This window comes from Musca domestica, unplaced genomic scaffold (genome assembly GCF_030504385.1).
Source record: "Musca domestica strain aabys unplaced genomic scaffold, Musca_domestica.polishedcontigs.V.1.1 20, whole genome shotgun sequence".
NCBI lineage: Eukaryota > Metazoa > Arthropoda > Insecta > Diptera > Muscidae > Musca > Musca domestica.
In genome coordinates this window covers 3,402,255-3,429,196 of record NW_026712250.1, presented here as the reverse complement: position 1 = coordinate 3,429,196, position 26,942 = coordinate 3,402,255, and the positions used below count along the sequence as shown (strand labels likewise).

General features: G+C 37.5%; 1 protein-coding gene across 1 annotated transcript in view; it reads left to right on the top strand.

Annotated features, from left to right (window-relative positions):
• LOC101889167 (uncharacterized) overlaps positions 1-26,942 on the top strand; it is a 189,620-nt gene that overhangs the window by 149,087 nt on the left and 13,591 nt on the right. Inside the window, exons 4-5 of the mRNA XM_059122357.1 lie at positions 2,499-2,633; positions 26,126-26,849. Of these exons, the coding sequence (XP_058978340.1) occupies positions 2,499-2,633; positions 26,126-26,849 (859 nt within the window). The remainder of the gene's footprint in view (positions 1-2,498; positions 2,634-26,125; positions 26,850-26,942) is intronic.

Sequence of the window (26,942 nt, the reverse complement as noted above, 5' to 3'; positions counted from 1 at the left end):
TAATCTTATTTGGAAACCCCTCTAACTTATGTGCTGGTATGTGATATATTAAAATCCATGGTTGTTGTAAGCGAACCAATAGAGTTATCATCACGAAAATTTACAGCAGAATTGTCGAAGAGTTGCCAACCTCGTATACCAAGGTAGGGATGCATAGCTCTTCCAGAATCCGAGCTCTGAACCCATACATTTCAACATTCTCTGATTCTTAATTTTTTTCCTTCGAATAAAAATTGAAGTTAGACCCCTGCATCAAATCTCTGGAAATGCTAGAGATATCATCACGATTTTTAGCATGGTCTATGAGAAGATGCTCCTTAAACTATGCATTAATTTGTGTGAGATTTTAAAATTCCTTGGCTAAGTTATGAACCCATATTTTGGTAACCTCCATTAGTCGCACTTTTGGTTTATGTGATATTCAAAGCATGTTAGGCCTTAACTAAACACTCGAGATAGCACCACGAAAATTTACATCCGAATTGCGGAAGAGCTGCGTGACATAAATTATAAAGGGTGAGAAAATAGCTTTTCCAGAATCCAATCTCCGAACCAAAATTTGGATAACCTAATTAAATTTTATTTTCTTTGTTAATAATTGGCAATTCGCACTTTTCACCAAAGCAACTGAACTATGGGAGATATCGTCTTGATTTTTTACACAGGTCATGATAAAATGGCCCTTGAAATATGTGGTGATTTTTAGTAGGTTTACAAACCCACAAGCTGAGCTATGAACCAAAACATTGATTATTTCCCTTTTTAATCCATGTAACCTTTTTACTTCATATGAAAGGCTGTGTTAATAATCACGGAACCAGTGGAGATATTCTTACAAAATTTACACTAGATAATGCTTAGGCTCTGCCCACGTTGCACGCAAAATTTTGAGAAAATACTAATTTCCAAAAATAATGTCTGGACCCATTAATTGAATCACCTCAATTGTTTCTTTTTTCCATTTTTTCGCCCAATTTTGCTATGACACTTTAAACCCTTTCAAAAGCTTAGCATTTAAAGATATTTTTACGAAATTTACACTAGGTTATGCCAAGGTACTGCCCACCTTGCACGCAAAATTTTGAGAAAATACTAATTTCCAAATGGATTCTATGGACCCATTACTCGGATCACCTCCATTGCGTATCTTTTTTCATTTATTTCCCCTAATTTTGCTATGGCACTTTAAACTCTTTCAAAATCTTGGCATTTAAAGCTTTAAGGACGATTCCTCCTGCCATTGCCATTATCATATTTTATTTTGAGAACCCAAACTGAGTTGTCATCTTGTCTGCTCAAGAGTTTCCCTTGGTATTGTTTTAAATTGTCTAAATATGTAAGACAAAACGTTTTGGAACATTTTTTCCCTCCAAAACCAGCCCTCCCCTATGGGGTTTCAATGAAAAATTGTGATTTATATGCCTTTTATTATATTTCGAATTGAAAAGAAATTCCTAAGACGTGCCCATTTTTCAAAAAATAAAAATTCCTAAAAAAAAGGAACAAAAAAAATTCTCTTCACATATCCATGGCTAAGAAATTTGAAAAACTCAGCTTTGTTTCAAACACCACCCATACCAGAAACGACGACACGAGGAATGATAATTATTTTCTTGAGAAAAACGTTTTAGCAGCAACAAAACAACAGGAAAGCGTATAAAATTACCCTCTTCCCTTCATCGTCATCATCATGGCCATTATTTTAATGCTAAGCAGCTGTTTAAGAAAATAAGTCCTCTTGAAAGGCTGCGTGCCTGCCTGCCTGCCTGCCAGACTCCCAAAAGAAGAACAAAAATGCTTTTAAGAAAGAAAACCAAAGAATTATGAATTATTTTACTTTGCTCCGTTTTTTTTTTTTTTTTGCCCAACGTGCGCCTGAGGCAAACCGGAAGCATTAACGCTAAACGCAAAGTATGAGCCCGTTAAAAACCTGGGATCATAATTACAAAATACTTTTACTTTTCGTGGCCGAAGGATGATATGAGAGGCAAACACGCTCTCGGAAAAGTTGCTGGGAAATTTGTTCGGTTTTTTTGAATCCACAAAATTTCGGGAATTTCTTTTATTTAGTGAGGGCCATCAAAAGGATGCGATGTTATCATTTCTGTCTGACCTTCGCCGGGTTTTTTCTTTCTTTGCCCTCCCCACTACATTTTGGGAGTTTGTTCGACTACGTGCTTAACTTGTGAGATTTAAGGATTACTCTTCTGGCTACATGAGTGCAATAATAAGGAAGCAAGCTGAAAACCCAGGAAGACAAGGGGTGATGGCCTTAATGGCATCTTTTTGTTGTTGTATTTTGGTGGTTGATTGTCTGGTGGATGTGCCGCCAATGATGATTATGGCCAGGATGTTAAAGTTGACGATGATGATGTCGAAGTTGTAATTCCAAATATGTTTAATTATTTGAACAAACAATTTACAAATTACTTAAATGTATTTCCTCTTAATCATTATTTCATTCTCTCTTTCTCTCTCTCTCTCCCTCCCTTTTTCAGATTGCTATCTGTGATGATTATAGTCTGCCCGTGGACTTTGTTAAAAAGCGACCGTCCAGTTTTGATCCCTGTTTAGCTGAGGCCTTACCAACCAATCCCGAAAATTGGGTAGCCGCCAGTCCTCAACAGGAATTTGTGAGTAGAAATGAAATTAAAATTAATTAGATAATAACATTAATTTTATGTGCTTGGAATTTTAAAATATCGGTGGGGTATTCACAAAAATTATTCAAAAAAAAAAAAAAAAAAAAAAATTAATAAAAGTTTGGGTAGAATATCGTCAAGGAAAAGTAAAAGGGGTTTTTTGAAATAAATGTGCTCCAGCCAAGAAATGAAAATTTATTTTTAGTATTTTTTTTTCTTTTGAGGAATATGTTTTCTAATGAGCAAATCTGCTCAATAGAAACGAAGAAAGCGTTACGTAAAATAAAATATTGTCATATGTATAGTTTCTGGAGATAATCCTTCGAACAAAGAATGTTCACATCTTCAAGAAAATATCCAGCATATTAGGAAAAATTTTCAGGAGTGTTTCCTTCGAAAAAACATAATTTCCAATCAGAAACACAGCCTCATAGAATAGAAGAACCTGTGAATGAAAAACATTCCAAGATATCTTTTTTTAGAAAAAATCTTTTCGGCTAAATGAGGCTAGTTCGCCAATAGAATATTCACAAAACATTAAGAGAATATAACTCAGATTGAAAATTAACACCCTAATTAGGGGAAAATCTTCTAGCCAAAAAAAGTTTTAGGAAATCTCTATGCCTTTCAATGCGAGGAAGGAACAGAAAAACACATTTCCCAAAAATATCTTTTAGTTTGTAAAATATCCTTCAGAGAGGGAAGAGAGTTCGGAAGTAAAAAAATATATACTCAAAAAAAAAAAAAATGATGTGAATTGTTGGGTAATAAAGAATATCTCCAGGTTTTTTTAAAAAAAAAAAGAAAATCCTTTGGCGACAAATGCAAAATATTAAAAAAACAGATCCTCCAAGGAAAATATCCTTTTAACGGCTATAATATCTGGCATTTAATTTTTCTGCTGGGATAGAATTATAAAAATGTATGCTTCTGAGCAATATATATTCTTAAATAAACACCTTCAGCATTGTAGAGCATTAGGAAATATACTTTTTTGGTTATATTAGAAAAGGACCCTTGGAATATTGAAAAAAAATTATTTGGAAAATTGTCCTTTTGTGTCGTGAAAATGATTCTTCGAAAAGAGGTCCTTCAGAGATGTAAGATCCTTTTGCTAAGTGAAGTGATAAAAGACGCAAATTACAGAAAAAGTCCTTTTCAAAGGCTTGTAAATTTTGAAAAGGACCTGTTTAGCATTATATGGTTTAGATTAGGTAAAAGTTAATTTTGGATAATCTCTTCTAATACGTGGAATATAAATAAAATTCCTGCCGAGGCTGGAATATTACAAAAACAGACGTGAGGGACATTTTAAGACATGTGGTGTTGGGAAAAGGTTATTTGGGATAGTCAATTAAAAATGTGGATTTTAGGTTTGGAGCCTGAAAAATAATAGAAAACAGCAACATCAGCAGAAATGGTTCGAAAAGTAAAGAAGTGACTTGATCGAAACCCCGGTCGCAGTGGCCGAAAAATGGCTGGTTAGCTGAACATATCGCAATATTATATTCGGCAAATATTGAAAATGAGCTCGGGGTAAAGCCGCTGAAATTCCAAAAAGTGCAAGAACTTACAGCGCAACGGCAAAGAAAGAAAATAGACTCAAAAGAGCTAAAGAGTTGCTTCGCTTGGCCGAAAGTGGTGAACTGCCGAATTTGGTTTTCTCCGTTCTCCGATGAGAAAACATTCGTTGTTCAGCAATTTGTAAACAAACAAAATGATCGTGTTTACGTACCAAAGAGGTCAGCTGAAAATGTGCACCTTCGGTTGGCCACCAGAACTCAAGCGCCGGCCATGGTGATTGTCTGGGCCACCATAACAGCCGATGGGCACTCTCCGCTCGTATTAATCGACCGTGGCATCAGATGCCGAATATTATCGCGAAAATATTCTGGAGGGTGTATTAAAGCCTTGGGCAAGCAAACATTTTGGCCGCATAACAAAATGTTTGCTTGCCCAACAGGACTCAGCACCATCGCATTTAGTACATGCCCGCCCAAGAATGGTTACAAAATTAGGTTCCTCGCTTCATTTCCAGGGCACAATGGCAACCAAAATCTACGACCATTGTGTCTGGAATATTTTGGAAAGCAAAGTTGGAACTAAAAAATACTTCAAGCAAGCGCTTTGCCGGAAATGGGCCAAAATACCGCAGAGCAATTTTCGGGCAGCGTGAGACGGTTTCATTGGCCGTTTAAAGGCCATAATTCGTGTCAAAGATGACCAATTCGAACAAATCTAAACTTATTCTAGAATTTGATGCTATTTTCGACATTTTTTTTTGCTTTCATTCAATAAAATTTAAAAAAAAAAAAACGTAAAAATTATGGCGTATGACATTGTGGCACTTTCAGGGGGTAAAGTACTCAGAAAGAATTCTTTGTGTGGTTTTTGAAAATTCCATTGAAAAATTTGGCTAAAATCATTAAAATACCGAATATTTAGGGGGGGGGGGTACCGTTATGTGGTAGCTATACGATATCGTGGACCAATAAAGCCCATCTTCAACTTGACATGTCTGCACATAAAAGATTGATCTCTGCAAAATGTTGGCTTCCTATCTTCATTCGTTTTGACTCTAGCGTGATTACAACAGACGAACCGACAGGGCTTAGATTTTTACACTGTTACCTTGTTAGGTCTAAAATTTTTATTTCGATGAGTTACAAACGGAATGACGAACTTGAATACCCTCCATACTATGTGTGTTACAGGGCATAATAAGCACAAACAAACACCAATTTTTGTTTGAAGGAGAGATCTCTAAACGGTTGTAGTTTAGTCCTTGAGCTCAACCTAAACATAAACTCCTCAAATTCTCTCCGCTTTTTTCATACTTTTTAAATATTTACTCTATAATCCTGGTTGGTTGCATTTTTCTTTAAAATTTGTCGTCATTGGTTGTTGATTTTTTTTTTTTTTTGAAGACTTACTGAAATCGAATTTATTTTTCCCCTTCCTTCCCCTCTCACTGTTTTCCTAGCTTTAATCCCTAAATGATGCACTTATCTAATGAAAGAGAAAATAAAATTGCCTGTTTTTCTTGCGCCCCCTCCCCCCATTGCCGTTCAATATTTTTTGCATTGAAGTAAATAATCCAAAATACGAAATGAGGTAGTGAGTCAGTCAGACCCACTTGTTTTCCATTTTTTATTGGAGCCTCACATGGCGTTTCCATAAACAGTCTGCAAAGCCATTATTTTTTACAACGACAACAAGTGAAAAATAAAAATAATCTTTGATTTGCTGTTGTTGTTTTCGTTTTATTTTTGCTTTTTCCTCAGATCCTTGCCATATAAAATGTCATAAAGTCATAAATGTTTTGGAAGGTTTTTTTTTCTTCTCTTGTCTGTAATGCCATTGTGGTCGCTGCTGCGTTTGGAAAAACATTTTCAAGGGCTGATACTCGCCAAAATTGCAAAAAAAAAAAAACTCATCGAAAATCTATGGCTAAAAAGAACGTAAATATTTTTGCTTGTGTTCGTATTTAACGGAGAGAGAGTGGAGAGGGGGGGAGGAGGGGACTTAACAACGTCAATGCAAGCACACGCGTCTCAATTGAACACATGAGACTCGTGTATTAGCCCCCGGGTTGTGAAAATTGGAATGTTGTGATATGGCAGGGGCGTTTAGGGGAGAGGTTGAGGGGAATGGGGAGAGGGCGGCAGAGAATGATAGACAAGCTTTTAATGCTTTAAGTTTGTTTTAAAGATCAAAATATTTGTTAATCGATTTGGCAGGTGGTTCGGAGGGGTAGGAATCAATATTTTCCCAGGATTTTGAAATATTGTAATGGGATATTTTGGAGTTTTTTTGTAACCCCCTGAAGAACCCTAAAACGTATTGAAGATATTCAAATCTCTCTCTCTCTCTCAATATAAAATGTAATTTCCATTTCCGATTCCCAAAAAATCCACAGGTATCCCGCCCATAAATAAATTCAATTCCATAAAAGGGGGAAAGGAAGGCAGACACAGCATATTCGATGATAATAATTCAGCAATTTTTCGCCCAAATCCCCAAATTGAAGATTTATTTCTCGGCCGTGAAAAGATGACAGGTTCCCTGCCTTGTCATACATGGAAGATCTGATTTCCACCTTAGCTCTGCATTATTTATGCTCCATTTGGGAGAATCGAAAGATAAGATAGACCTGAATGTTTTCGCTATTGTTATCACAACTTTATGGCCCATTCAATGGCTGTTCGAAATCATTATTTTTTAGCTACGAACGTAGCTGCCAGCTAAACGGGAAATAAAAGAGAGCACATACAGAGAGGGGGGAGGAAATGACAAAAATTTTCAATATCATTAACGGTATTTAGCGAGGACAGTGGGTATGGGAGATAAAAGAAAAAAAAAAAAACAATAGGAGGAGAAAAGAGAGGATTTCATTTCTGTAATGAATTGGTCCTGATGGGAGGGAGAGAGAGGCTTTCAAAAGTTCTACTTAGAAAAACACTCTCTCCAAATATAGAAAGCAGTAACATTGAAAATTACAAGGATAATTACAAAAAATACTTCAGGAAAAAATATCCTTCGTCCTCTACTTCCAGAAAAATATCCTTCATTTCAAAATAGCCTTCAGAAAATATATACATTATCCTAGAAAAAAATATCTCTTAGGGAATGCATCCTGGGATATCAGGTAGATTTTTTTTTAATATCAAAAATACTAATACTTTTTTTCTGGGGAAAAAATCTTTAATTTCAGAGGAATATTCCCACATGAAAAAATTCTGGATCCTGGAAAAAGGTTTAGATTTTTAAATAATTTTCCAAAAATGTTCTTCCTCCTACAACGAGATGTGAATTATTAAAGAAGAGTCCTTTAGGAAAAATATCCATAATTCCGGAAAAATATTTCTAATCCTGGAAAAAAAGGATTTTTTCCATAATTCCGGAAAAATATTTTTAATCCCGAAAAAAAGGATTTTTTTGATTTTTAAGGAAATCCACATAAGAAAAATATCCTTCAACTCGAAACAGGGATATTTTTAAGGATATTTATACAAGAAAAATGTCCTTGAATGTTTAGGCATAAAAACTATTTTTTATCCTTAAAACAGTGTTTATTTTAAAAAATATTTCACCCGGGGAAAATATTCTTGAACCTTTGACAGATATTTGATTTTTATAAAAAGATCCCTTCTAGGAAAAATTTTTTGTCCTGAAAAGTAGTGGATTTGAAAAAAAAACTATTTTTATAAATATATCCCAAATCCTGCAAGAAGTCTGGATTTTGAACGAAGACTCCCCCACAATGAAAGAATCCTTGATCCTGGAAAGCCGAGTTATATTCTCGATAACTGAAAAGATGGAATATTTCCACCAAGTGGAATATCGCAGGGCCCTAGAAAGGAGAAGAAAATATAGGAATATCCAACATCCTGTAAGAAGCCAGGACTTTTAAACGAAATCCTTGATCCTGGAAAACCGAATAATATTCTTGAACACTGAAAGAGAGGAAGATCATAACATTCCTCGAAATATACATTTTAGACCCCACAAAGTATATATATTCTTGATCAGCATAAAATTCCATGTCGATTTATCGATGTCCGTCCGTCTATCCATCTGTCCGTCTATCCGTCTGTCCGTCTATCCGTCTGTGGAACTCACTCTAGCCTCCGAACGAAATGAAGTAGATTGATAAAATTTGGCTCAAATGTATGTTATGTCTGCAGGACTTTTGGTATTGAAAATGGGCCATGTAGGTCCACGTTTTGGTATAGCCCCCATATAACAATACCTTCCGATATTCGGTATTTAAATGATTTTAGCGAGAATTGTTTCAAATTTGATATTTGAATTTCGTAATGGATACTACAGCCTAAGACTGAAAATGGGCCATGTAGGTCTACGTCTTCGTATGGCCCCCATATAACGGTACCCCCCGATATTCGGTATTTTGATAATTTTATCGACATTATTCACCGAAATTATTTCAAATTTCGCATTTGAAGTTCGTAACGGATACTACAGCCTAAGACTGAAAATGAGCCATGCAGGTCCACATCTTCGTATAGCCCCCAAATAACGGTACCCCCCGATATTCGGTATTTTAATGATTTTAGCGACATTATTCGCCGGAATTGTTTCAAATTTCGCATTTGAAGTTCGTAATGGATACTGCAGCCTATGGCAGAAAACTGCCTGTGCAGGTCCACGCCTTCGTATAGCCCCCACATAACAGTGGGGGTTATACGACATTATTTACCGGAATTCTTTCAAATTTGGTATTTGAAGTTCGTAATGGATACTACAGCATAAGACGGAAAATGGGCCGTGTAGGTCCACGTCTTCGTATATCCCCCATATAACTGTACCCCCCGATATTCGCTATTTTAATGATTTTAGCGACAGTATTTACCGGAATTGTTTCAAATTTCGCATTTGAAGTTCGTAATGGATACTACAGCCTGTGGCAGAAAATTGTCTGTGCAGGTCCACGCCTTCGTATAGACCCCATATAACGGTACCTCCCGATATTCGGTTTTTTGATGATTTTAGCGACATTATTTACCGGAATTGTTTCAAATTTCGCATTTGAAGTTCGTAATGGATAATACAGCCTATGGCAGAAAATTGTCTATGCAGGTCCACGTTTTAGAACCCCCACGGTACCTCACTCTATTCGGTATTTTGATGATTTTAGCTACATTATAAACAGATTGTTTTTAAATTTCGCATTTGAATATTGTAATAGCTTATGGCAAAAAGTTGCCTATTACCAGGTCCTCGTTGTCGCATAGACCCTAATATATGGCTACCTTCGGTATTTTTAAGATTTTAACAGAATTTTAAGGGATATTATATTTTTTTGGAAAATTGCCAAATTGGTACAAAATGGTGGAGGGTATTCAAAGTTTGGCCTGGCCGAACTTACAGCTTTTTTTACTTGTTTTTCATGTCACCCTGTACTATATATTTGGAAAACGAATATTGAAAGTTAGGTATATCTCATTTTGTGGCGATCACATGTCGTGAATTTTGATGGTGATTGCATTTGCTTTATTTATAAAGGACTATATCCTATTCGGAAAGCAATACTTACTTTGAACTTTTACTCCCTTGGAGTGTTCCCCTCACTTGGAGCTATTCCTCCATTAAAAACTTTCCTTTCCTTGGAACATTTCCGGCCTGTTTTCAAGAATTTCGTTTTGATGGAGAATTTGCAAATGTCTTTTTTGTCAATACTTTTCCGAACTTTTTCATCTGCCATTAAAAAAATGAATATTTTCTGAAGAGGTATTTCCCTGTATGAAACCACGGTGCAAGAACTGACAGCTTTGATAATAATAACAACAACAATGTCAGCGTTGCTGATGATGACTAAGCGTGTCTGCCATAACTTATTCGCCTCGTGTACCTTTCCAATGCTTTTTATTAGTGTAATGGGTGTGTGTGTGTGAGAGAGAGAGAGAGTGGGCATTTGTATTAGAGAATGTTGTTTTTTTTGGTTGGTATATTAATAATGACTGCGTAGTTGAAACGTACACACTCACTCACACAAATTCAACTTCTCTCAGGACGAGTCGGATGATGATAATGGCAACAAAAATCCCCATATGACATGGAATGCCATGGCTGGATGGCCACCCAAAGTGGGGGGTTTTATGAAAAGCTGCATGTGGTAGGTTTTTTTGTTGTTCTTGTTGTTATTATTTTTCTTCTTCTGCTGCTGTTGCTGCCAGGGTATTGTTGTCGTAGTAAAATATGCGTAATTTTATCTTCGTATGTTTTCACGGGATATTGATGTGGTTGTTGTTCGCACTGATGCTGTTGCCTTTTTGCGTGCTGTTGTTGTTTTTTTTTTTTTGTTGTTGTTGTGATATTAATGTAAAAACATCAAGAGTGAAAACGTGCACAGCGTATGATGTTGGCATTAGTGGGGCGTTGAGTAAATGGCATGGCTTTGGTGGTTATGGCCACAAACGTCAGTGACGAAGCAAAAGAGGAAAAAAACAAAAAAAAAAGCAAAACGAAAAAAATGAACACCATGGGGTGCTATAAACAACAACAGTCTGCCCTGACATCGAACCAGCCAACCAGCCACTGGAAAAGGCGGCATTTGCAAATAACGCCAAATACCCGGCTATAATAGCAGCAGCAACAACAATATAGACATTTAAAGCCAAATACACACAACAATGGAAAAGAAAATATAAAAAAAAAAAAAACAAGATAAAAAGCAGTAAATTCGGCCGGGCCGAACTTTGAATACCCTCCACCATTTGGAACGAATTTGGAAATTTTTAAAAAAATAAAATCCTTAAAAAATTCTGTTAAAATTTAAAAAATACCGAATATAGCCGTTATATTAGGGTCTATACGAGGACATGGATCTGCACAGACAATTTTCTGTCACAGGCTGTAGCATCCATTACGAACTCTAAATACGTAATTTGAAACAATTCCGGTGAATAATGTCGCTAAAATCATTAAAATACCGAAATTAGGGAGGTAACGTTATATGGGGGCTATATGAAGACGTGGACCTGCACAGACAATTTTCTGTCTTAAGCTGAAGTATCCATTACGAACTGCAAATACCAAATTTGAAACAATTCCGGTAAATAATGACGCTAAAATCCCCAAACTACCGAATATAGGGAGGTACCATTATATGGGGGCTATACGAAGACCTGGGCCAGCATAGACAATTTAAATACGTAATTTAAAACAATTCCGGTTAATAATGTAGCTGAAATCATCAAAATACCGAATATAGGGAGGTACCGTTATATGGAAGCTATACGAAGGTGTGGGCCTGCACAGACAATTTTCTATCACAGGCTGTAGTATCCATTACGAACTTCAAATACCAAATTTGAAACACTTCCGGTGAAAAATGTGGCTAAAATCATCGAAATACCGAATATAGGGAGATACTGATATATGGGGCCTATACCAAGACCTGGACCTGCAGAGACAATTTTCTGTCACAGGCTATAGTATCCATTACCAATTTCAAATACCAAATTTGAAACAATTCCGGTGAATAATGACGCTAAAGTCATCAAAATACCGAATATTGGGAGGTACTGCTATATGGGGCCTATACGAAGACCTGGACCAGCATAGACAATTTTCTGTCATAGGTTGTAGTATCCATTACGAACTTTAAATACGAAATTTGAAACAATTCCGGTAAATAATGTCGCTAAAATCATCTAAGAACCGAATATCGGGAGGTACCGTTATATGGGGGCTATAAGAAGTCGTATACCTACATGGTCGGTTTTCAGTCTTAGGCTGTAGTATCCATTACGAACTTCAAATACCAAATTTGAAACAATTCCGTTAATAAATGTCGCTAAAATCATCAAAATACCGAATATTGGGAGTTAGCGTAATATGGGGGCTATACGAAGACGTGGGCCTGCACAGACAATTTCTGTCTTAGGCTGTAATATCCACTTCGAACTTCAAATACCAAATTTGAAACAATGTCGGTGAATAATGACTCTAAAGTCATCAAAATACCGAATACCGGGAGGTACTGATATATGGGGGCTATACGAAGACGAGGACCTGCCCGGACAATTTTCTGTCATAGGCTATAGTATCCATTACGAACTTCAAATTCTAAATTTGAAACATTTCCGGTTAATAATGTCGCTAAAATCATCAAAATAAAAAATATCGGGAGGTAACGTAATATGGGGGCTATTCGAAAACGTGGACCTACATGGTTCATTTTCAATACCAAAAGTCCTGCAGACATAATACACATTTGAGTAAAATTTTATCAATCTACATCAATTCGTTTGGAAGCTAGAGTGATTTCCACAGACGGACAGCCGGACGGACATCGCTAAATCGACATAGAATTTTATGCTGATCTGAAATATATATACTTTGTGGGGTCTAAAATGTATATTTCGAGGTGTTACAAACGGAATGACAAACCTAATTTACCCTCCATACTATGGTGGAGGGTATAAAAAAAAGAAAAAAACACCAACAAAACATTGCCATTTCATGGCAGTTGGAGGAAACAAGTCTGGCACGTAAATGTTGAGCGGGGTGGGGCGGGGAGTTTCCGTTTTTATTAATTTCAATAAAATAACTAAACATAAACATACACACATACACACATACCAACATATATACCCATATTATATTAAATGTTATACAGCACTCACGTGTTCTCCACATGGATACTTCTAAACATTCTCATACGGGTACTTCGTCTCAGAAAAAAAACCGACATAAAAAACTATGCTATGAAGTGCGTACTCACTCATATACTTAAGTTTTGACGTTCTCTACTTGAGATTTATGAGTATCGCTTTTTTTTGAATATCTTCTCATGGAGAAGCCATAATCATCTCTCTCAAGGATATAAACATTTACTGGGGTTTAACTTTGCGAGAGAATGTAACTTGCCTTTGGACTGGAAGAAATAAGGAAAAAGAACACGGGCTTTCAGAAAAATATCAAAAACTGGAAAATCTCTACAAAAAGACAGGATATGATAGGATTTTAAGAATATTTACCCAAAAAGAAGGCATATTCCCAGAATAAGGTATCTCGTGTGGAGAGGCAAAGGAGAAAAATTGGGCAAAAAAAAAAAAAAAAACAAAAAAATTAAAAAAAAATATCCTAAAGGGAAAATTTGAAAAATCTCCTTTGCGTAAGAGAAGGAAAGGATTTTGGGAAAATATACCTCTGGCGTGGGTTTTTGCGAAAAGTAGTCATCACAAAAATATCCAGGGCTCAGGATTCTTAAAAATATCCTTTGGACAGACAGAAATAAGGTAGATTTAATAATAGCGGTATTAGAAGAAACTAACCTGGCGAAAAATACGCAAAAAAGGTTGATTCAAAAATATTTAAAAAAAAAAAAAACCTTAAGTTCGGCCGGGACAAACTTTTAATACCCTCCACCTTAGGGTAAAGAAAACATTAGAAGAAATGTGGCAAAAACCATTAAAATGCCGAATATCGGGAGGTACCGTTATATGGGGGCTATACCAAATTGTGGACCTACACATGCAAGGTTTCGCCAACGGAGCTAGAACCCATTATGACCTACAAATACCAATTTTCAGACAAATCCGTGAAAAATGTGGCAAAAATCATCAAATTACCGAATATCGGGAGGTACCGTTATATGGGGTTATACCAAATCGTGGACCCATACATGCAATGTTTCGCCACCGGAGCTAGAATCCATTATGACCTACAAATACCAAGTTTCAGACAAATCCGTGAAAAAATGTGGCAAAAATCATCAAATTACCGAATATCGGGAGGTACCGTTATATGGGGGCTATACCAAATCGTGGACCCATACATGCAATGTTTCGCCACCAGAGCTGGAACCCATTATGACCAACAAATATCACTTTTTAGACAAATCCGTGAAAATATGTGGCAAAAAATAATAAAATACGGAATATCGGGAGGTACCTTTATATGGAGACTATACCAGAACGTGGACCGATATATCTCATTTTCAATACCAACCATCCTAGACGCAATAAAAATTGCTCTGCTAAATTTTGGCGCTCTACGTCAAATAATGTGGGCTGTATCGTGATTTCAACAGACAGACGGACAGACAGACAGACAGACAAACGGACAGACATCGTTAAATCGACTTAGAATTTTATGCTGATTATGAATATATATATACTTTATGGTGTCTACGACGAATATTTATGGTGGAGGGTATAAAAATATGGTTATTAAAAAGAATGTCCTGTGGGAGGAACAATATGAGTAAATTTTGGCAAGTCTGTCCTCCTTTTTTTGGATTTCTCCACAATTTCCTCACTAGGAATGATATTCTAAAGAAGGAATAAAAATAACACCCCCATAAAAAAATATCCTCCTCAAGAACAATGTCCTTCGGAAGGATTGGACTGTTACAAGTCAGTCCACCTTTCCATAATATCCTACAGAAAGAACACAATTTTGAGATTTTTTAGAATATATCCCCACTAAAGAAAAATATCCTTTAAAAGAGAACAAAACTGGAGTTCTGCAATTATATGCCCAAAAAATAAAAAAAAATCTCCAAATTTGAAGGAAAGAGCGTATTTTAAAAAAATATCCTCAGGAAGAACAATGTCCTGCGGAAGGAACAAAATGAGTGGATTTTTGCGAGTCTGTACATCTTTCCATATTTTCCTATGGAAAGGATAACATTTGGCGATTTTTCTTCACCAGAAAGTATAACCTCCGGAAAAGGCAATTTTTGTAAATTTTCATTAGATTAACCCTCTCCAAGAATAATACCATCCTTGAAAATATTCCCTCAGAGAATCATCTGCCTCTATTCAAAAGGATAACATTTAGGGATTTTTCTCCACCTGAAAGTATAACCTCCGGGAAAGACAATAATAGAAAATTTTTATTAGATCAACCCTCTTCAAGAATAATAACATCCTGGAAAATATTTCCACAGAGAACCATCTGCCTCTATTAAAACCTTTTCCGACATTCCCATTTATTTTCTCCAATATTTTCCAATGAAAGAAAGTATTAATTTTTTTCAATTCCAAACCGCCCACCAATCCATTATGGCCTCTCATTGTCTTCAAGAATTTAATTTCGAAGCTTAAAAGGGCCAATAAATGTCATTGACAATGACATTACCATGTAACACAATACAACATCAAAAAAAGTGGCTGGCTCAACTTTCGCCTTTCATTGAGGAGCGAGACGACATATTTTGTCGAGTCAGTCTAGCCAAGTTCTCTGCTGCTTCTCGTGGTATTGGCATGCACACGCACACACACAGAGAGACACATAAATACCCAACATGATAACAATGATGTTTAGCAAATTGTGAAGAAGGTATTGGATATCCATTGTTGCACTTCATTGTCATTACCTTATAAACACTGACAATGACATGTTGTTGTTGTTGCTGCCGTTGCTATTTCTAATATTGGCAACAATAAAAACTCATCCATTACAAGTTGGAATAATGGCAACGGCAACAATGAATGAGAGTGGCAGTGTGTGTGTGTGTGTGAGATATTTGTCTGGCTAAAGACATTTCCGTTGGACGAAATCAAATAAAGGCCTATAGGACTTGTTAATACCGAAATACGTACACACATACCCATGTGTATATGTGGTATTGATTATGGCATGCGAGAAGAGATATGTTTTATTTCGCACAAAGAGAGTGAGAGTCATGTTGGCTGGCCATTGTACAGTTGAAAAGTGACATATTATGGCCGTATTAGGTTTGTGTCAATGTATTGATGGGAAGGGGTGGGGGCTCTGGATTACAACAGCTGTGGTTGAAAAGTTCACGTACTCGATGAAAAGCATCTCTTGAGATGGAGGGGGGGGGGGGGTTTTGGAAGGGGATATATTATTTTGAAATTAAAAGGCAGTAGTATGTCTAGAGAGGACAGGGAAATGATGGATGTTAAAAGAGCTTCATACTTCTGCCCCTGCCCTGCAAAGAGTATTCTTGTGTCATGAGATCATGGGTCCTTAACTCATCTAAAAATTCAAGTTGGTTATTCAAATACTCCCATGAATTTCAAGCTGTTTTTAAGTGATCCCTGGTTTCATTGATAAAAACCTGCTGAACCTACAGCTCGCCTAAAAGACGTGCTGAGCCTACAGCTCGCCTAAAAGACGTGCTGAGCCTTCAGCTCGTCTAAAAGACGTTCTGAGCCTTCAGCTCGCCTAAAAAAACGTATAGAGCCTTCAACTCGTCTAAAAAACGTGCAGAGCCTTCAGCTGGTCTAAAAGACGTGCTGAACCTTCAGCTGGTCTAAAAGACTCGTGAAGCCTTCAGCTGGTCGAAAAGACACACTAAAAGATGTACTGAGCCTTTAGCTCGCATAAGACTTGCTGGACCTTCAGCTGGTCTAATAGACATGCTGAGCCTTTAACTCGTTTACAAGAGGTGGTGAGTCTTCAGCTGGTGTAAAAGACTTGCTGAGCCTTCATCTTGTCTAAAAGACATGCTGAGCCTTCAGCTGGTCTAAAAGACATGCTGAGCCTTCAACTCGTCTAAAGACGTGCCGGGCCTTCAACTCGTAGAAAAGACGTGCTGACCTTACAGCTCGTCTAAAAGACATGCTGAGCCTCCAGCTGGTCTAAAAGACGTTCAACTCGTCTAAATGAGGCTCTGACCCTTCCTTGAGCCTTCAACTTGTCGAAAAGAAATGCTGAGCTTTCAACTAATCTGAATGAGGTCCTGAGTCTACAACTCATATAAATTAGGCCCTGAATATTCAGCTTGTCTAAAAGACGTGCTGAGCTTTCAACTCGTCTACGTGAGGACCTAAGCCTACATCTCGTCTGAGTGAGGCCCTGAGCCTACAAATCGTCTATATGAGGCCCTGAACTTTAAGTTTGTCTAAAAGGGCGTGTTGAGTTTTCAACTCGTCTAAAAGACGTGCTGGTCAGTTAGCTCTTCTAAAAGTTTTCAGTTTGTCTAAACGGCGTGTTGAGAAAGGTTAAGACTTTAGCGCCTTTACAAAGACCCTTAGAGGCTCTTCGAGCTTTTGAGTTCGTTTATAGAGACCTCTAAACCTTTAGCTCGCCTAAAGAGACTCTATGAACCTTTCACTCGCCTATAGAGGCTTCCTGAGCCTTTAGCTCTTTCAAAAGTGCTGTCTGAGCCTTCCGCTCTCCTATAAATCTCTTAGCTTTCAGCTCGCCTATGAATCTCTTAGCCTTCAGCTTGCCTGGAGAGGCTCGCCTATAGAGATTCGCTGAGCCTTTAGCTCGCCTATAGAGATTCGCTGAGGCTTCAGCTCGCCTATAGAGACTCGCTGAGGCTTCAGCTCGCCTATAGAGACACGCTGAGGCTTCAGCTCGCCTATAGAGACACGCTGAGGCTTCAGCTCGCCTATAGAGACACGCTGAGGCTTCAGCTCGCCTATAGAGACACGCTGAGGCTTCAGCTCGCCTATAGAGGACCCCTGAGCCTTCAGCTTGCCTATAGAGACACGCTGAGGCTTCAGCTCACCGTTAGAGAATGTCGAAGCCTCTGAGTTTTTGAACTCCTTTGTAGAGGCTCTCTGAGCATTAAGCTCGCCTATAGAATCCCTCTAATCCTTTAGCTCGCTTAAACACACTCTATGAGCCTTTCGCACGCCTATAGAGTCTATATGAGCCTTCAACTCGCCTATAAAGGCTCTCTGAGCCTTCAGCTCGCCTTTAGAGGCTCTCTGAGCCTTCAGATCGCCTATAGAGGCTCCCTGAGCCTTCAGCTCACCGCTAGAGAATCTCTAAGCCCTTATCTGGTTTATAGAGACTTTCTGACACCCTTATCTGGTTTATAGACACTCTCTGAAACTTCATTTCCCCAATAGAAACTCTCTGAACCTTCAGCTGCCCAATAGAAACTCTCTAATACATATAGAGGATCTCTGAGCTCTCCAATAAAGGATCTTAGAGCTTGCAACTCACCTATAGAGACTCCCTGAGCCTTCAGCTCCTCAATAAAGACTCTCTGAAATTTCAGTAGTTCCCCTATCGTGTTTCTTTGAGCCTTCAGTTCGCCATAGAGATTATCTGAGCCTTTGATGTTGAGTCTTCAGCCCGCCTATGGAAAATCTGTGAGCCTTAAACTCGCCCATAGAGGCTCTCTCAGCCTTCTACGTGCCTATAGAGTCTCTCAGAGTCTTTGGATCATCTATAGATGATATCTGAGCCTTCAGCTTTCGTATAGAGGATCTTTGACTCTTTAGCTCTCCTAAAGAGACCCTCTAGGCTTTAAGCTTCCCATTAGAGAATCTCTGATCCTTTATCGAACCTTAGCTGACTTTCTGAAACCTCTTTTATTGCAGTTTCTTGCCAAAAATTTTCCACCTGCTGTTGATTCTAAGTATCTTCCTCCTCCTCAAAATAAACATTATTCTTTGACCACAAAACCATTTTGTGGAAATGATGAGTTACATGACCATATATCCATGTGGCAAACAACACATAACAATGTAGTTATTATTATTGTCGATGTTGTTATTATCACATTTCACCCTTTCCCCCGAGCAAGTATTTGGTCATTACCATCATTGCCGTCATCGTCATAAACTTCTACATTCATTAGTCTTGGCAGTAAAATACAAGTGAAAGTGATACTTTATTGGAGCTCCTGTACCATTTCATCAGCTATAAATATCATAGAGTACACACACACACATTTCTACACTATGATATTGAATTACGTACTGGCAGAGAGAGAGAAAGAGAGAGAGCAAATATATTTCAATAAAAAAGGGTACACTACCTCAAAGGACATGTATGGAATTTATTCCTTGTTGCAAACAAATGAAATAAAACGTTGCCATGTCATGGACATTTATGTAAATATTTTTTTGCTGTTGTTGTTGTTTTTTGGCAAATTAATTGTTATGACAACAAAATTCTGCATACACACTTAGTTTCATTTTTTTTGAGTACATAATTTATTGTTGTTTCTCTCAGATACAGCCAGCCAGCCATGAAATATTTATGTGACCTGTCTGTGGCACTGTATCAGCTGTCTGCTCTACCATGAACTCGTTTAAGGCCAAAGCTCTTAATTTTTGTTAAGTATGTCATTAAATTTTAATTAATGAGTTGTTATTTGACAAAAAAAAAACAAATTTAAATTTAATTTTGAAATGATTTTCAAAAGAGAACACATGTGGTCAGAAAAGCCAGATCGAGAGAAAAAAAAAACGTAAAGCAAAGGATTATGGTTGAAACTGGCAATTAAAAAAAAAAGTTAATTGAATTAAGTTTATGGGCAGCCCTCAGTGGCCATGTGGCATCTGCAGTGACAGAAGTTAATTAAAATGCATTAAAACAATAAAAAAAAAATATTGAAACAAATTGGCAAAATGGGGCGTATGACTGATTTTCATTTAGAAATCATGAGAAAAAAAATATTCACTTCGATTTGAACGAATTATGAGGCCTAAATAAAAAAAGAACATTTAAAAAAATGAGCTTCCATAAATCAACTCCCTGGGCATTTCAGCTGGTTCACACAGGCCTTTGGGATCATCGAAAAGACTATCGGTGCTTTCAATTTGTTTGTACCTTCCTGAGATTCTCTTCCAGACTATTTTTCCAGGAGGTAGGAGTGAAGGGCTATTTTTTCCTCATTTATTATCACCTTAGCCATGTGGCTAGAGAGGGTCTATATCATTTGCTAAGGCTAAAACGTGCCTCATCGAAAAACGATTTTAGACCCTAGGTCTCTTTGGACCAAATCCGTTTAAGGACATTTGGAGTCGGTCTATCGATGTCCGTCCGTTCGTCCTTCTGTCTGTCTGGCTGGATCGCATGACAACTCTCGAAGGGAGTATTCGATTTGGTCCAAACCTTGTATATCGTAATAATACTACCAAACTTAGATCCAATTTGGATATGGGCAATATCGGTCCACTCCTTCTGGTACCTTCCCAACAAAAGGTCAAAATTTTCAAAAAAAAAAAAAAAAAAAAACATATTTTACTCCCCACAAAGTGAAAGGATGATCCGATTTTTCTCCAACTTTGTAAAGCCTAATTTTTCCATCAGTGCTAAATCAGGTGCAAAAATGGACAATATTGGCCCACTCCATCAAGCACCTCTCCCACGAGGGTCAAAATTTCGAATAATTATAAGTCTTATAAAAGGTGATGCAAGAGTCCGATTGTCTTCAAATTAAACACATCACAATATTTTTATTAACCCAAGGTCTGGTGTGAATATGGAATATATCGGTCCACTCCTTCTGGTACCTCCCCCACAAAAGTTCGAAATTTTCAAAAAATATATATTTCCTGCACAGAAAGAGAAACGATAATCCGATTTTGCTCCAACTTTTTCAAATCCTAATATTTGCGTCAGTGCTAGGTCAGGTGCGAAGATGGACAATATCGATCCACTCCATTAAGCACCTCCCCTTCAAAGGGTTAAAATTTGGAATAATTATTACTCTTATAAAATATGATGCAAGAGTCCAATTGTCTTCAAATTACACACATCTCAATCTTTTTACTACCACAAGGTCTGGTATAAAAACAGAGTATATTGCTCCACCCCTTCTGGTACCTCCTCACAAAAGAGTCAACATTTTCAATACCCATGAAGCTCATAAAACGCGAAATTAACATCCGATTCCATTCAGACTTTGTATATCTCAATTTTTCTATCAGCACAAGGTCTGTTATAAAGATGATAGAGATCGGACCATTGCTTCTGGTACCTCCCCCACAAAGGGTCAATGTTTTGAATAACCAAAACGGTTTTAAAAGTTCAAAACAAGCTTCCGATTCTCTTCAAATTACACACATCCCATTATTTCTACCAACCCAAGGTCTGGTGTAAAGACGGAATATATCGGTCCACTCCTTCTGGTACCTCCCCCACAAAGGGTCAAAATTTTGAATATCAATGAAACTCATAGAACGGGAAATTTATATCCGATTCCATTTAGACTTGGTAAATCTGCTCAAGGTCTGCTGTGAAGATGATACATATCTGCGAACCCCTTCTGGTACCTGTCTGGTATCTTACCAACAAATGGTTACAATTTTCAGTGCTTTTATACGTCATAACTTGCGATACAAGTCAGTGATTTTTTACAACTGGCTATATCGAAATATTTCTCCCAACCAGATACCGGAGATGAATTGATGGAATTTCTAATTTCGCATAAAATTCGAAATAAATGTTCGATTTTCTCGTAATTTTGCCCATATCAATATTTTTATCTGTATTAACTGGAGTATGAAAATGGAGTATGAATACTTCGGTCGACTATATCTGATACCTCACCCACATTTTAACATTTTTCTAAAAATTATCACATATCCCGTATAAAGTGAAGGAAGTAACCAATATAGTCCAAACCTGGCAAGTCGCAATATTTATATCATATTTATTTAGGTCCGATACGAACAATATTGGCCCATTCCTTCGGAACCTACTCCATAGAGGGAGAGAGGGAAAGATTTGAGTAATCATATCAAAAGTAAAATATATTTAAATAATCGAACATTGTCTTGGACGACAAGTAGGGTATACATCCGGCTGATACTTTTTAATTTATGATTTGATTTTTCCAAATTGAAAAAAAAAAATCAAAGATATTCCTTCTTTGCTAAGTTCCAAGCCTCTTATACTCCTAACTTATTTCTCTCAGCAAAAATTTGAGAGTCTCTCTAAGTTTTTTTTTTTTTTTTTTCAATCAGACTCTCTTCCTTTCATTATTTAAATGTTCCTACATTTTTTCTAAATTCAAAAAAAAATATCTAAAAATATTCCCACTTAAATTACTTTCCAAGCCTTAAATTCCCCCTTGCCTCCTACCTCTCTTCCAAGAGTTGTCTACATTGTGGTTAACATAAAAATATCGTAACATGTTAACTGGATAGGACATGAAGCACATCATATTACTTTAACATTTATTAAATACCAAATACCACCTCTTCTCCCCACTCACTCTCCTCTCTCACCCCACTGACAGGTACAACAGAAGATAGCTGTAGAATGACACGACAGTACATGATATTTATATATGTTGTTGTCTATGCCTTTATATTTGCAGACAATTTTTCATTTTAATTGCAATAATTTTCAATATGAATATAAAACATGGATAGCAGAGAACGAGAGTACGGGAGAAGAGAGGAGAGCAGCAGTGCAAACAGGAGTTACATGTTTTGTCTGCTTGTCATAAATTAAACAAATACAATGATATCGTACTTATTACGTCTTGTCGGCTTGCAGACAAGATGCCATGTAAAACGTGTGTCCGTGTGTGACAAGTAATTAAAAACTGATATTTATTGTCGATTCGAGTGCCTGGTGAAATTTTGAGAAATTATAAGGCGACTTAAGAGCTCAGAAAAATACGAGCACGTAAATTTTAAGTCTTTGGGTTGTAGAGCCCAGAAGAACACCAAATATTCAAGGCTTAGGGTTGTAAATTATTGAAAAAAAATCTTGCAATGAGGGATATGGGTGGAAAAGTTCCTTGCGGAGAAATAAATAATTATTATAAGATTAAGACTGTTAATGTTTCAAAAAAAAAAGAAAAGAAAAAATATGAAATATTAGCACCATGAAGGGTGTAAAAGCATCAATAAAAGGTTTCTGAATAAAAAGGGTTCCACTTCAAAAAAGAGTTAAAAAAAAAAAACGTCCAAAAAATGGTAAGAATGTACTAACTTAAAAACTTGTGGCGCCCAACGTTTCAGAAAATGTTATAAACATATAATAAGGACACCTAAAGCCTAAAATGTGGACTTTTGGCGACACATATCGAAATCAATTCCAGAGACACGTATAAAATTAAAAAGAAAACCAAAAGAACTTACAGGATAATGAGGGTGGATTTTTTAAGAAATTTTTCCTAAGGACATTCCGAGCTGCTAATATTGATTTTTTTAAACAAATTTTTAATAATCTTCTATTGTTATAAACGTTAATTTTTTAAGGAAAATATTTCGAAGAACTGGGCCACATATCAAATCCTTCTGCTTGTCCAAATGCCGTACTATTCCTCCAACTCATCCAAAAAGCGTGCTGAGCTCGCCTAAAAGACATGCTGAGCCTTCAGGTCGTCTAAAAAACCTAATGAGCCTTCAGCTCGTCTAACAAGCGTGTGCAGCCTTCAGCATGTCTAAAAGACGTTCCAAAAATTCAACTCATCGAAAAAACGTTCTAAGCCTTCAGCTCGTCGAAAAAATGTGCTGAGCTCTCAGCTCGTCTATAGAGACTCTCTGAGCCTTCAGCTCCTCTATAGAGACTCTCTGAGCCTTCAGCTCGCCTATAAATACTTTCTGAGCCTTCAGCTCGGCTATAGAGACTCTTTGAGCGCCCAGCTTACCTATAAACACTCCTTGAGCCCCCAGCTTACCTATAAAGACTCTCTGAGCCTTCAGCTCGTCTATAGAGACTCACTGAGCCTTCAGCTCGTCTATAGAGACTCAATGAGCTTTCAGCTCGTCTATAGAGACTTACTGAGCCTTCAGCTCGTCTATAGAGACTCACTGAGCCTTCAGCTCGTCTATAGAGACTCACTGAGCCTTCAGCTCGTCTATAGAGACTCACTGAGCCTTCAGCTCCTCTATAGAGACTCTCTGAGTCTTCAGCTCGTCTATAGAGACTCTCTGAGTCTTCAGCTCGTCTATAGAGACTCTCTGAGCCTTCAGCTCGTCTATAGAGACTCCCTGTGCCTTCAGCTCGTCTATAGAGACTCTCTGAGACTTCAGCTCGTCTATAGAGACTCCCTGAGCCTTCAGCTCGCCTACTGCGACTATCTGAGACTTCAGCTCGTCTATAGAGACTCTATGAGCAATCAGCTCGCATATAGACTCTCTCTAAGCCTTCAGCTTGGCTATGAAGACTCTCTGAGCCTCCAGCTTGTCTATAGAGACTCTCTGGGCCTTCAGCTCGTCTATGGAGACTCTCTGCGCCTTTAGCTCATCTATAGAGACTCTGTGAGCCTTGAGCTCGCCTATAAAGACTATCAGAACCTTCAGCTAGCTAATAGAGACTCCCTGGTCATTCAGCCCCTTAAAGAGCCTTCTGCTCGTCTATAGAGACTTCCTGAGCCTTCATATAGAGACTCATTGAGCATTCAGCTCCTTTATAGAGACACTCTGAGCCTTCAGCTCGTCTATAGAAACTTCCTGAGCCTTCATCTCCCTTATAGAGACTCTCTCAGCCTTCGGTTTGCCAATAGAGAGATTCTCAGTCTCTTCAGCTTGCCAACAGAAACCACCTACAAAAAAATCCTAACAGGCTTCCGAAGTCATGAAAGTGAATTTCTATGAAAAAGCTTCTAAAGAACTTACGAAGAAAGGAATAAAAGTGTTTAAAAAAAAAAAAAAAAAACAAAAAAAAATGGAAAACCTTCGGAGCCTTGGATATGGGGTGTGGAAAAGGAATTTATAAAGGACTTCTAAGTGGACTTTTTTAAAGATTTTATAAAAATTATTCTTAGGGACATCTAAGGCCATAAAGGCGGGCTTTGTTTTAAAGATTTTTTAAAAATTATTCATAGAATTGTTTAAAACTATTTTGAAGGAATTTCAAGGATTTGGTGTGGTGTATCTTAAGGATTTCCATGAACTTGAATTAAAAACAATTTTTGAAGGACTTCCAGGGTTTTGCTAAAAACCACTTTTGAAGAATGTTAAAGGATCTTTCAAAAATTAATTTTAAAAGGACTTGCAAAGTTATGAGTATGGGTTAAAGAAAACTCATTAAGAACATTCAAGGATACTTGCGATTTCTAAAGGACTTCCCGATATATTTTTGCATCTGTTTTTAAGAGACTTCCAGGGATATTTTTAAAACTATTCCTAAAGGATTCAAGAGACCATTAACATTGATTTGTAAACTATTTTTGGAAGATCCTCAGGGATTTTCAAATACCGTTTCTTAAGAACATCCAAGGATTTATAAAAGTTGCTTCTCCTCATCAGGAATTTTTTTTAATTATATTTTCAAGGACCCCGAGACATTGTGAAATCTCTCTGATTCTTAATCCTTCAATATTTTATTTTAAAAGGACTTGCAAGGCAATGAGTATGGACTCAAAAAAACTCATTAAGAACATCCAAGCATAAATGCGATTTCTGAAGGACCTCCAGATACATTGTTTCATCTGTTTTTAAGGGACTTCCAGGGATATTTTTTAAACTATTCCTAAAGGATTCAAGAGACCATAAACAATGATTTTTAAGACTAGTTTTTGACTAGACTTCCAGGGATTTTCAAATACCGTTTCTTAAGGACATCCAAGGATTTTTAAAAGCTGCTTCTCCTCATCAGGAATTTTTTGAAATATAAGAATAAGGGATTCTGCATTCAAAGCTCCATGATTTTTTTAAACAATTTTTTTGCCGAAGTTACTTTTTTGAAACAAGCTCAGATAAAGATTTTTCCAGAACTCTCACAGATTTTTCTATCCCCCAGTCAATTCTAATATTTTTTCTATTATTTCCCCACTCCCCTCCCATAAAAATATGAAATATTTAGTTATGACTGCCATGTTTTAATGAGATATCTATGGCAGAACTAGGAAACTGTTTATGCTTTAGGCCTCTCTGTGGTTTCGGTGTTTTTTTTTTAATAAAAACTTCCTTCCATTATTGTGGTAAATTGAAAGGAAAAACCGATTTTAATGGCTTCCACTTGTGTGTGTGGTGGCCTAACTGCAGCTAAAATAATTTCAGCACGTTCCGCAGCTGTTTAGTTTGTCTATGTGTGTGTCGCTGTAAAAAGGCAGTGTTAATGAGTTGCCAAAGGCATGATTTTCCCTCAAAAGTTGCCACTGAGTAATGTGACCTCACACTACGGGTTTTTTGGATATTTTTTGGTTTATTTGGTCTCTCTGCCTAAAAATAATTTGCCTGGCATCCTATTAAAATCCAGAACATAAAATATTGCTCTCGGCAATTTTTCCGCCAGTCCTTGCCAAAGAATTAATTTTAATTATTATTTAGTTCAAATATTTTTTCCCATCCAAAATTAATTATTTTCTTGCGCTCATTTCATTACAGCTAACCTTTGCCGAGCTACAGCAGCAGCAGCAACAACAAACTGAGCCTCTGGTACCACCACCACCGGCTCCCTTATCGACTTTACCCTCCAGAGTCAATGCCCAACTGGTGGCGGCAAATGCCAACAACGGCGATCCAAATACTGTAGCATCTGTGGCCCATAGCACATTGCCCAACCAGCCAGTGGGGCTGCATGCATCACAGACCACACAGACTCTTCAGCAGCAGCAACAACAACAACAACACCAACATCAGAAAAAGTCACATACTCAACGTAGCCAGACACAGCAACGTTTACCACATCCGTCGTCAGCCTCATCATCGTCGGCTGTTGTAATAACTGCCACAACAAATAACAATTCTACCCTTAACAGTGCCGTAGCAGCATCGGCTGGAGCTGGGGCAGCTGTGAGTGCAGCTGGAGCCCCCTTGCCACCACCCTTGCCCTCTGGCCTAACCTCAACCATACACAGCCATACATCGGCCATTAAACAGGCATCCGTCAAACTCATCGAAGGCTATTCGGATCCCAAAGATACGAAACGCCACAAAAAAGTCTATCACAAGAAGGCCAAGCGTAGGGCTCAAACTAAACGTCCTTCGTCCTCCTCGCAGACTTTGCAACAAACGCTAACTAAAACACCAACAGCAGCTGGCAATAATCCGCAAACATTAACAACTCCTCAGAGCAAGGAGAAGGATAAACGCAGCAATTACAGCTCAGGTGAGTATGGGTCAGATCCATGCAACAACAAAAACAAGGTAACAAAAAAAAAAGCCATAAAAATAGAGAAAAAGAGAGGGAGAGACTGAGGGG